Source organism: Pithys albifrons, chromosome 7, assembly GCF_047495875.1.
Source record: "Pithys albifrons albifrons isolate INPA30051 chromosome 7, PitAlb_v1, whole genome shotgun sequence".
In the NCBI taxonomy this organism is placed as follows: Eukaryota; Metazoa; Chordata; class Aves; order Passeriformes; family Thamnophilidae; genus Pithys; species Pithys albifrons.
Genome location: NC_092464.1, coordinates 8430029 through 8443185, shown reverse-complemented (window position 1 = coordinate 8443185; position 13157 = coordinate 8430029). Strand labels below are relative to the sequence as shown.

The 13157-nt window shown below is 40.7% G+C and overlaps 1 protein-coding gene across 4 annotated transcripts in view; it reads right to left on the bottom strand.

Annotated features, from left to right (window-relative positions):
- The window catches only part of DPP6 (dipeptidyl peptidase like 6), a 547763-nt gene that overhangs the window by 112683 nt on the left and 421923 nt on the right, over positions 1 to 13157 (bottom strand). For all 4 annotated transcript variants that reach the window (XM_071559976.1, XM_071559978.1, XM_071559975.1 and 1 more), the window contains one exon: positions 6386 to 6438. In XM_071559976.1, coding sequence (XP_071416077.1) covers positions 6386 to 6438 — 53 coding nt within the window. The remainder of the gene's footprint in view (positions 1 to 6385; positions 6439 to 13157) is intronic.

Below are 13157 nucleotides of genomic sequence, written 5' to 3'. Positions count from 1 at the left end.
GCCTTAATTAACTACATGAACTATCTCAAAATGCCATGGAAACTACAGAATGATAATTGTCAAAGAGGGAGAAGAGACAAAGAGTAGCAAAAGCAGATTCTTCACTAACTGCAGAATACATTTTTCTACTTATTTAACAAATTTCACATTTTTATTTGGTTTTACATACCTTTTAATAAAGGTTTTACTTCAAACTCTACAGATCATTGTTGGGTGAAAATATTCTGCTCCTCTAAGTAAAATCTAATTAGCTGAAAACAGATTCTATTAAAAACCGCACTTTTTCCTCTTAAAATAAAATGTGGGCACTAGTACAAGTTTCTAAATGTTAAAGAGTGAAATTGTGCAGTACTCTCCACAATAATTATCACATATTGCCTCTATTGGGCAAGTACAATTTCTCTTCTTGAGAAATTGGCAGTTGGGGACATTGAGGCACAGGAGTTTCTTTAATGTACAGAGAAGGGGCATAACAGGCCAGATCAAAATAAAATAGAACAGCCTTGGTCAAATGGGCAGGTGTGTGAAGTAGAGTCAGTTCCCTGATGTTCTTTTATCCCTGATTTTAAATAAGGAAACACAATTTCCTTTTACTGAGAATGTGGAAATGGAAGCGTGTGCAAGGGAAACCTTGTTGTCTTTTGAAATACTCTACAATAGGATACATACAAAAGTGATTAAGTTTTCTCTAATTAATTTTAAAGTCCATTTCTTTCCTGCTAGTCTTGTATAAAAGAAGGCAGCAGGAAGAATAGCAAGAGCTCTGCAGAGAGGTCTGTAGACATCACTTTGAAAATTTACCCACAGTGAAGCACTGGCTCAGTTCCTTCCCGTGTTATCACTTCTGTGGAGCTCCAGCACGTATTATGCACTCACTCCACTCATGGGACTTCTCTTGAAGTTACTGGAGCTCAGCATGGGGGACACGTGCAGGATCTTACAGACCCTCTGCAGTGGAGGCAGGAAGAGCTGCACTCAGCTCCATAAGTGCACCTGTACTCTACTTACTCTGAGTACAATTTATGGATTTGGGAAGAAATATGGATTCTGCTTAGGAGTAACTGGGTACAATTCCCTCATTCTCATACACAAAACCAATGAGGAGTGGGAATAACTGCTGATCCCAGTAAGCACATTTGGAAGCTCCCACTCATACACCCCAGTGGAATGAGTTCATGCCACACTAAGAGCTCACAGGAGGAGGAAAGCACTAATCTCTGCCACTTGGCTGTGAGAGGAAGGAAATGGTTCATGAAGAATTGTGTGAACACTAGGGGGTTGGAAGAAATGTTGTTGTTAATTTTTTACGTTGGGCTTTATTTTGGGGAATGGGAACACAATTGTAAAAAAAGTGTAATATTTCTGCTGACCATAGCAAAAAACTTAAAATTAGCTCTTGTTTAGGACCTGCAGTTCCAGATCAAACAAGTGGTCCAGCAGCACACACTGGTGTAAAATGACCTTAATGTGGTAAGGGACCACAGAAACCCTGACCAAACTTAGCTTTTTTCCTTATTTCAGTGAAGATATAAATGACTAAGATAATCCATATTGGACTTGGTAGGAGGACCATTATTAAAAAAAACAGAAGAGAATAAAACTATTTTCCATGCCTGGATTTCATAAGTAGGCTTTTGCCTGCATTGTACAGCTAAATTCTTATTTTCCAAAGTTAGGAAAAATAATATTAGGAAATAACTGTATATGACATTGGCTATCCACTTTTTCCCAGGACTTTGCAGGAGAGCTCCCTGTTCCACATCTGGACCTGCAGATGCTATCGCAGTACCTATAAATTTCAACTAGTTGGCAATTACAATGCAGCAGGTGCAACTGTGGGGTTGTGAGAAGAACTTTGCAAAAATATTTATAGTGGAGACAGCTGTAAGCAGTTATCGGCAGATATATCTGAAAAGCAGCAGCGTTCCGAGGGGAGCAGATGGGACAGGGCAGAGATGTTCATCCCAGGGAACGTGAGGCTGGTTCCACTAGATGGCACCCAGAGCCAGCATCGTTTTTGGATGAGCAGCAGCAGAAAAATGCGTGACACGACGGAAAGCTGAACTGAACATAACCCCCTACACACCTCCACCCAGGAAAACAAGAACTGCAGATCTCAGCTGGTTCCCCCCGTGGGAACTGTAAACCACGGGCCACTGAAAGCAGAAGGCAAATGTGTCAAACAGGAGGGGTTTCTACCCTGAGTCTACCAAGAGACTGTGAAGAGCTGAAATAACAAAAAGGGAGATATTAAATTTGTGAGGTCTCTTTTTTCTACCTCTGGCTTATTTTAATTTTTAAATCAGATTTTTTGATTCTACGTCATTGGCATCTACTAGTTGTCCTATAGAGAGCTAAAATGTGCTGCCACCCCTTATGTGGGGAATTTATTTTGGCAATAGCTCTTATGGAAGAATGTTGCAGTTCTGTATAAAATGCCATTCGGGAACGTATGTGCTAAGGATGTGCCCAAATTGGCTTGTCAAACTTATTGAGAGCTCAGGTGAAATCTGGAAAACATTGGTAGGAGCCCCTTTTGACTTCAGACAGAGCCTGAATCTGGAGAGCCTGCAAAACATAACAAAAATAATGAGAAAACTCCCTTTAAAAAACAATTTATGCTGGGAGATTAATGCCATTTTATTTTAAAAGTGATGCCACAGATTAGGTTAATTGGTTTCCTTATTAGTTGGCCTCAGCAGGGGTTTAGCAAGGGCATTAGTGGGTACAAATGCTAAATTGCTTGATGAGGCAGATCATAGCTGAGGTAGAGAGAGTGCAGGGGAAGTCACACTGCCACAGTGTTTCCAGGAATGAGTGTCTGATGAGCAGGAGGGACACAGTGGAGGGGAGTGAGTTTATTCCATATCAGTCACTGTCTCAGCTGCTGAGATGGAGGTATGGCAAGGGGACAGGGGCACACACCAACAAGGTGTAAAGATGGTGCCTACTTGCAGAAGAGGATTAATGCATGAAAAAGTTTATAAAATGGCAAAGGGGTTGTTGCCTAGTGCAGAATTTTGTCACTCCTGTTATTGTCAGGTGGAGGACAAGGATGCTGCTTGTGGGTTGCAAATGTCACTGTCACCAAAGGACCTGGAATGTCAAACTGAACTGAACTTTGAGCAGTGTCAGTGTGCTTGGTCCTGTCCTCAACAACCTTCCTCCACACACATCCATTAGTGCAATATTCCTGTGTTAAATATGAAATACTCAGTGAAGATTTTTACCTTTTCATCCAACAAAGGCTTTCAGTTGATGTATTTCACCACCTGTTACATCATGTTCACCTGCTACACCTGTCCTCTCTCCTCATGCACCACCCTAAAATGTACTCAGAACTCCACAGGAATGATAAATGCCCCTGTTCCAGGGACATGGTAATGTGCCACCCTTTCCACCACGCACATACACTATGATCACTTCAAAGATCAATGAAATTGTTACTGTACAGAATGGTTTACAATGTCTGTGCGTGTACCTAAAGCCTAAACTTTGTAAACCACACCTGCACCAAGACGAGGTGGAGTGACCCTTCCAACCCTTGCAGTCTCCTGATCCACCACTACATCATTCTGTGGAGACACCAGTGCCTGACACATCAGCGTGCCTTCTGCTATGCTCCCACTTTCCAGATCTTCCCCTGGTGCTGGATGCTTCCTCCCTGACACATCCAACTCTCCAACTCCCTGCACCACTGCCCAACCAAACATGGAGAGCAACGGGAACCACATCTTAGTGTGCAATACAGTTAAAGCTGGAGGGAACAAGAAGCTGGTTTTCTGGGACAAAGAAAGATCATCTAGCAGTAGAAAACTGCTGGACCACTGTATTGTTATTTTTTAGCACTTCTTATACATAGTATGTGTGCTACTTCTGGTTTTTCCACCCTTGTTTTGTCTGGAATAGGACTTTACTGCCAGTCAAATCTTTTCACTCTTAGCCAGGTTTGCTGCAGATACAAAGCTTATGTGCTCATGCTGTGTCTTCATCATGTCACTGAACATCCTTTCAGCCCATGAGGTGCTTCTCAGATACATTGCCAGAAAGACAGAGTTTTCAAAAAGTAAATAAATCAAGTAAATTCCTGGGAGAAAAAAAACAAACCAAAAAACCCCCAACAAGCAAAGACCAGGTTGAGGCACGGAAAGGAAGAGACTGAAGAATCTGGAACACATGAACACTAGAGCTTTAACTTGGTTGATGCCCATAAACTTTGTAATTCCCAAGTTCCAACCATACACAGAAACAATTTAACCTCAAACTCATGATTTTTTGTGGTGAGCCAATTACAAGATGCAAGCTGGAGGGAGGCAGGCTGCACAAGCTCCTGGGCTCACAGATTTTAAATCACGTATGTCTCTAGTACACATTCTTTTGTATGAGTATCATTTCTCTGTCACTAAGTAGAACCAAAGGAGTTATTTTAGCTTTGTTGTTGTTTTTTTAGAGGTTTGTTGCTGTTGTTATAGGGTTGCAGGTTTTTTGCGGGTTGGTTTGTTTTTTCCTGTTGGTTTTGTGTGCGTGTGGACAAGTGTGCTGAGACAAATCCCTGAGGAACACCTGAATGTAGCTAGTATTTTTATGGGGAAAAAATGCTGAGAGAAGTCTTTGTACCTTGCCATTGTATCTGTACTTCTCCATTGTTAAACTCACTGGCTACTGTACCAAAGAAAATGGATTGGAAAGAGAGCAGGAGGCTCAAAAATGTACATGTTGCAATGTCTGATTTCTAGGACTTTTGCCCTTAAGACATCATCATACCTGTGTTAAAAAATATAGCTCCCCTGAGAACTGTCCAGGGAGAAGGCTGCTAATCCACAGCACACAGGCACAGTGGGAGCTGCCTACAGAAAGCAATAGGAAATACTGGGCACACAGGCATGGGCAGGATCCTGCCCTCTCCCGGGGGCAAAGCCCTGGCCTGTGGAAGCAGAAATCAACAGGACTTTAGGACATGTTCTGGAGTTTTCCTAAGTCAGAGACACTGTAATCCATTTAATACAGTGGTGTGGGTGAGAGACAGTGGATAGAAACTGAAAGGAGAAGTTCAGATTGGATACAAGGAGCAACTTTCTCCCCATGAGGACAGTCAGGGAGTGGGAGAAATTACTCAGTGAGCCTGTGCAGTTCCCATCCATGCAGGTTTCCAAAATCCAGCTGGATAAAGCTCTGAGTAACCTTCTCTGAGCAGGAGGTTGGACACTGGAAGAATGTTTCCAGCCTGAGTTACCTGGCAATCCTATGATCTCCCTGTGTACAAACCAGGCAGACTTTTTCAAACTTTGCATGTTTCGCCATTCATTGCAAAGATTCCAAACACTTGCTGTTTTAGCCATCAAGTATGGTAATGGCAACTTAGTGAAGAACGTATTAAAATGATATTTTTTTATAACTAGAGTCATGTGCAATGCTCTGTAGAAATGGCAGAGCACAACTATATTGTCCCTTTTTACCATTTCTGCACAGTTAACACCATTATGACTTCAAACACACAACCTGACACCAGCTTCCTGGCTTTTAGCTTTGTATTTCATGACAGTGAACTAAGGAATTTTGTTGTGTAAGTTATTAATTTCCACTGGTGTTATGTAAATGTCACTCTGAAACATCATGTACAATCATAGGCCTATATTATGACTTATTGGTGTGGTGGTATCCCATTTCTTATCAGCTGGGCCAGAGGGAGGGTTTAAAAAACTGCAACAAATCAGTGCTAAAGAATCCAAGAATCACATAATGGTGTGGGTTGGAAGGGACCTTAAAAACCATCCAGCTCCAATTCTCCTCCTGTGGACAGGGTTGCCTTCTATGAGACCAGGTTTCTCAGAGCCCCATCCAACCTGGCCTTGAACACTTCCAGGGATGGAGCAGCCACAGCTGCTCTGGACAACTTGTTGTAGTGCCTCACCACCCTCACAGGAAAAATTTACTCCTAATATCTAATGTATATGTACCCTTTTTCAGTTTTTGAAGCCTTGCCCTATCATTCCATGCCCTTGAAGAAAGTCCTTCTCCATCTCCCTTGCAGGCCCCCCTCAGATACTGAAAGGCTGCAATAAGGTCTCCCTGGAGCTTTCTCTTCTCCAATGCTCTGGTGAGTGACCAACTGTGGCTCTCCGCCAGACGACACCACATCTATATTCTAGACAAAAGCTTGAAATCTGGAATACAAAATTCATGCAGTCTGACTCTCTGGGGAAGTTGACCACTTCAGCTTCCAGACTTTGTCATCTCCTGCACAACACACAGCTCAGTGGATGCTGCCTCTGAAAGTCAGACCCTTGCAAAGGGCTGTCACAGGAAACCTTTTGTCACAATACAGGTTGTTTTGCAGGTTCTTAATGGCTGAATTTTAAAATGAAGACATTGAAAAATTGCTTACCCATGAGGTATTTTGCTGAGGACATAATACGCTGTGTATGAATGCTGATAAACCTGCAAAATGAATTAAGAAAAAGACAACAGAAAAAAGAGATTAGTAATTGTCACCTGTGTTAATAGGGCTCTTTTTCTGCAAAAATGATCTAGCATTTATGGCTGGGAAGCTCTCATAAACACTTCAAAATCTATAGTAAAAAAAGAACAATACATTAATCCACTTAAAGCTGTTGTGTGTTCTTTTCATCCTGCACTTTATTACAGTGTTTGGCAAATCGTATACACCCAGATGCTCGGTGTCGTTACCATGGCTACCAGGTCTTTGATTAAACTGGGGGCACATGGGCTCTGCAAAGGCTAAATATAGAACAGTCATTAATGAGGACACCTTGGTCAGCTGGAGACATTCTCCATCATTATAACTAGACACAACAGGGATTTAACGCATATTTTTTGCTTTATTTCCACATAAGTGAAACAGGGAATGATGCTGGGTGATCGCCAAGCAGGCTGTCAGACTCCTGTCAGTCAGCAAATAAAACTGTATTGACTTAGGGCATAAAGCTGACCTCACGTTTCTATGACCTGCTAAATTGCATCTTCATAACAGTCTGTGCTCTTTGGGCCTTGGGGAGGAGCTGGTCGGCTCACACAGCAGCTCATCTCAGAGGGCAGAGTTTATTACTTATTTTCTAAGAAGTAAATAATAACACCAGAGTCAATGTCAGCAACTTAAGAGTCGGTGATTTTCCTCTACTGACAACACAAACCTAACAGTGATCAGTGGTCGCCCAAGGTGGGTAATGCTGAGCAACACAGAAGTCAGGGCACTAGAGTTAAAGGTCTAAATATGAATCACTTTACACAAATTTATACAGGCAGTCCCTTTTGCAATTCTGTCCTCTTACTGTATGCTACTAAATAAATAAATCTCCTAACAGACAAGGAAGAAACTTCTTGAACACTTGCTTCACCAATCAAGTTTGTCTGATCAAAATAATTTTTCCTAGATTCCTCTGGTTTTGCACAAATACTCCTTTTTTTACTTATGCCAAGAAACCATGAGATGTCCTGGATGATGCTGTCAGTCTCAGTAGGGGCCATCCCAGGCACATCACTCGCATCACAAGCAAGCATGACTCACAACCCATCACTCTTGAGGGCAAGCCTGCACAGAGGTGTCTGTAACAGGCTTACAACTTTGGGGGTCTCAGTAAAGAGACAGATAAACACAAGGCACACCATCCTGAAGATATTAAAACAAACTTCTCTGTTGCATTTTGAATTCAAACACTAAATCCTTACACTACTGCATGAGCTCCCTGAAAAATGGGCATAGAGGCAGAAGCACTGGATTTCTATGTATGAAATGCAGAGACTGATGCCAGATTGATGTGATACCCTTCTTCCCTGTGCAATTCACTCTCTTCATTACAAGGACATCATGAGGTCACATACCAAAATCCTATCTCCTTTTAGGCTTCAGATCCATAAAGACTCCTACAGCAAGGTGATTCTCTGGTGTGTTGATAATAAGGGAAGGTCTAGGAATATAAGTGAATTCACTACAAGCTAGCATTTATTTTAGTACAGGTGTCTTTTTAGATCCACCTGCTTCAGATGATATCAAATAAATTACCATTTTCTCACCCTCATCCAATCATACCAAAGAGCTCTTGAATCTTATAATGCTGATACCTGAGACCTGGCTGATGCATGTGGCCTTAGAGTTTATTCCAGCTTTGATAAAGTCCCAAAACTGCTAAAATTTCTTAAAAAGCACTGGAGGACTAAATTTGTCTACAGATATTAAAAATCTGATAATATATTGTCATAAAACACTGAGACACTTTTGACTTCAAATATCCTGGCAGGGGGAGGTAGAAAATTATGTAGATATAGATAAATTGTGATCTGAGGCCAGGACTGTTGTTCAAGGTAATAAGCCAGGCTGCATTGTCAGATATCAAAGGCAGCCCCCAAAATGAGTATGAACAGATGCCTTCAGGCAAAAAAAGAAAAATGTAGCAGGCTGGAGGGAAAGGAAACAGGCAGGGAAATTTTGAGCAGGACATCTGGTACAGAGTCCTACAGCAATGCTGAAGAGTTCAGAGCTGTCTTAGAGCCATTAACGGAGACTGAGGTAAAGTATTTTCTTTGCAGAGAGAGTTCAGGAGTGGGGAAAGTAAAAGTTGCACGACACTCAGAGAACTCCTTTATTTTCTGAATGCCGTTTGTCATCATCTCTGTTCTTTGGTCAGACTCTAAACTATCTCACACAAGCTGTGCTATAGTATACAATCCTCAAAGTCTGTCAGAGTTCACTCACAGGAGCAATGCTTTTTCAAATAAATCCTTAAAATCAGTAGGTTTCTTCCTGTAAACAAGAACTATTTGTATGAGCAAAGATTTCAGCATCAGACAATTATTACTATTACAGTTTTAAGAACACAAGCACATGCAGCTCTAAAGTCCTTCTCAGCCCTATTTCAAACCTATTTGGAAAACACACAGCAAACAACACTCCTAAGCAGACAAGAATCCAAGAGAAACATCTCTTATGTCTTTCTGAGAAATGAAATGGCTGCATTTGTCTTAGATACACAAACCAAATCAAGTTAATTCAACTTTTTGAGAGGATGACTATGTGTGCTTAACATCTCCACTAAAATTTCTGCTGGGGTTGAGATGAACTAGGCTATTCACTTACCAGCAGGAAAATCCCACAGCAGGGAAAAGTACAGGGAAAAGATGAGCATTCTTCTGAAATTCAAAGCTAACACTCAGAGACTTGACAGTTCTTAAAAGTTAGTATTCATTTCATTTAACCTCTCTTTTTCTGAGGCTTGGCCAACAAAAATAAATGTTTCCCTTCCCTATGGAAGGGTGTGATAAAAGCCATTGCACTGATTGCTGAGGATTTATCACTAGTATCAGAAAAAACTGAAGAGTTTAGTTTATATTGCTCTTAGCCCTGATTTTTGGCTGGATCCCAGAAGCATACAGATCCTCTCAGTAGAGAGGCATATTTGAGGGTAGCAGAGCTTTTGACAACTGTTTTGCTCTGTACACTCTGTGTGCCAAGTTATCTCACCACCATAAGTTAGAACAGGTTTGAGACTGCTCTGAAGGGCCCTAGGTATTACCACAATTGGTTGACAGAAGCTCCTATACCAGCTGTCACCAACAAGTGCTGTAGAAGTCATTATACTAAAACCATTGTGCCAGAAATGTTCCCACTGGGCCTCTCATCCCAGGTCACAGCACGGATCTTGTTTACTTTTAATCTACATCATGCTCTGCAACAGGTGCATGTTTACACTGAAATCATAAAGGGGCTGAGAGACAGGTCTATCCATTCCCAGTGAAGTCTTGGAAAGGCAATTATCTCCCTAAATTTCAGAAGAATACAGGAATAACTACATATGACAACACCTGGTTGTGAAGCCACTGACCTCATTTTATGCAACCTACAGAAGAAACCCGGACATGACCAGATGACAGCAGAAACAGAAACACTGCAGCATACAGAGCAGTAGACAAGAGCATCTGCCTCTCCCATACCACTAAATTCCAAAACAGTAAGGAAACTGGTTCCAACAAGACATAGAAACAAAATAGAAAAAGAAATTTCTATGCTCTATTACCACAGAGCAAAGAATGGTGTGAATGGTAGAGTAATGTCTCCTTGAAAGCACTTGCTTAAATGCTTCTAGTTCAGCAGGGCTTACTAAAATAGAAACTACATGATATTTAAGAATAGAATAGAATTGGACTAATTTATTCATTTTGACTACTCATATACCTTAAATTAGAACCCATTAGAACTCTTGTTCCTGCCCCAAAGCAACTGCAGAAATATGTGATGTAAGTCCAGAAATTTTGTGAAATGGGTTTTTGGCTGGTATAAAAGTTTACACTACCTGCTGAGGATTTAGCACTAGTAACAGTAAAAAAAGGAGGAGTTTAGTTTACATTTCCACCTTCTCTACTATTCAGTTTCTGACACACTTGGTGGGCTGATGACCTGCTAGCACCACCAGTAACCAGCATTTATGGAAAGGCTTTCTTTTATCTTTGCATGACAAGGTGCTGAATCAATATGAAGAGGCATCTTCTTTCAGATGTTTAGAAACAAAGAAAGGGGGGAAAGCCCTGAGAAGAAGGCTCTCCAAATCAGCCCAATCCTCTCATCTTTCAACAGGCTGTTCTATAAAAGCCAGCTAATTTAGGGTCTTATCACTCAGCTTATAAAACAGCTCGTGGGTTGGAGAATAAACCCAGGTGGACTGGCTGTGGTGATCTCATGATTATTACTGACTCGATAAATACCGGAGTAAAGCATGATTTTCATCGATTTTACAAATGGCTCCACAGAGCCACCTGGCCTTTTATGCAGTAGTGTTATTTACATTAAAGAATTACCGAGAAAACTCACAAAAAATCCCGTAAATCTTAGAGTTCACAAGGGAAGAGCTACAGGGCAGAGCAGAAGTGCAAGCTGTGTCATAAAGTAGTTTGCAAGGTTTAATACAAGATTTCTAATGTTGAGTGTCTTTCTCTTCTTTTTCAGGAATCACACATTTAGTCCAAAAAGTGATCCCAGCACACTCAAATAAAAACAAACCCTATAAATAGTCATCAGAAATAAAATTGTACAACAGTTAGCTAAAGTCTGAAAATAGCAAGAATATATATTTAATGTAATTAATCATAAAGTGCTCAGGAGTTATCTGGCTAAAATTAATCACTTTTTAGTCTGTAACAATAAAGTATATCTCCAGATAATAGACCCCCTCAGGATTCTTAACAGACCCAAGTTGTCTTTATAATCTACCTCCTTTTATACTCTATAGTAAGACAGTAAAAATACAGCACAAGTGGCTGGTGAAACAGGAACTGTCAGATCCATTAAAAGGGTTTCCCACAAAGAGTCTCTAAAAAGACATTTGCTGGAAGCAGATTATACAGCCCATTTTCCTACTTGTGCTATGAGCAGACAAATCCCCAAATGCACATATGAATGTCAAACCAATTGAATAATCCTAAACATCTGACATAACTACCTACTCCACCTTTCAAAATGGTCCTGGCACCCTTGAGCAGTAACTCATGCTGTGATGCAAAATATGCAGGTAAAAGATGATTTGCCATTTGGCCTTTAATATCTCTGATATTTAACCAGGCTCTGAAGCTGACAAATTAAGAGGGCAAAAAGAATAAATTGCATGCAGAAAGGCTGATGCTATGCATTGGCAAGCAGATCACGTATTTGGTGCCCTGTTATCTAACAATGGCATGAAAGGGAGAGGAAAACAAGTTCAGGAGGAAAATCACAAGCAAACATTACCAAGAGATTGTGTTTTCTTCTACTCCACAGGCATATCGGGTATGTAAAGGATACAGGAAAGGATGACCTAAGTCACTACTACACTGTCATATGGATTCCTCTCTTGGTCAATCACCAGCAAGCAAATATGGTGGTTAACTTTCCAGGGTAACTATGTCACTCATAGAAATCTTCCAGCAGAGAAAAGGATCATTATCTGACTAAAAACACCTCACTGCAATAAATTGTTAGGGTATTCTGTGGGGAATAAAAGCATGTCACTGTATCTGTTTCCAGAATTTTCTGTATTTTTGAGGAAAGTCAGCATTAAAACTAAATTTTCACTTAATGAGTCATCATTTGCCTTGATTGAAAATCTTTATGATACCATTGTTTTTGTCAAATCCTTCTGTTCTGTTGAGAAGAAATCCTTCTTTTGCCTTCTATGTCGCACTGGCCCTCCAAAGGAATGAAAAATCCATTCCTCTAACTCATCACCAACTTCTGCATAACATTTTTGTTGAATTTCTGTACTTCACTCTCCCTTGTATTTGTGATTTAGAACACAAAGGATTACTTTGGCTGAGGCATAGTTAGGTAATGGTCTTTTCATTTTTTTCTGTCAGTGGAGACAGACTGGTCAGCAGTATTCTCCTCAGCCCAACTATTTTTGCAAAGTATTACCACCATTTTATTGCTAATAGGTGCTTCATAGTAACCAGCTTGGAATTAGATTCTCTCAAAAGCCTCATGCTATCTACTCCTTTTGTGTCACTGTAATAAAAAAGAAAATCCACCAAAATCCATACTGGTATTTTGTACCTTACGCTCAGTGAAGCTTGATTGCTTGCAAGAACTAAACAAATCAATAAAGCCATATAATTTAAGGTCTCTTCCACATTCTCACTTTCCAAATTCATTGTGATACTGACCTATTTTGCTTTCTTCTGAGACAGCATATTCTCTTTTGTCCCTACATTGAATTATCCCTTTATATTTTATCACTTCCCTGGTAATGTACCTCTAACACAGTCTCATGCTGTGTGTCAACCTGCTTGCACAGCCCTCTAAGGAACACTGCCCATTGCTCTTCATCCACTAATAAATTAGAAAACCAAAATGAAATGCTATCGACGAGCATTTCCTGAGCATGGGTTCAGCTGGCAGCCAATAACCCACAGCTGTCATCAAACACCTGATCTGGGATATTCTTACCCACTGCACTGTATCCAGCTGATCAGCCACATGTGTAATGTGCTCACAGCTGCAAAGAGGGCACACTGAGAGTGCTGTGCCACTCCAGGACAGTCTGGGGAGCTCAGGAAAGGACAGAGATGGGGGAAATAGGTTTGAGTATGAAAGGTGGTAAGAAGAGGTCTCTAAATCAATCAATATAGAGAGCATTTGGCTCATTTTGGTTTCCTCTGTTATAATTGTCTCTGTATTC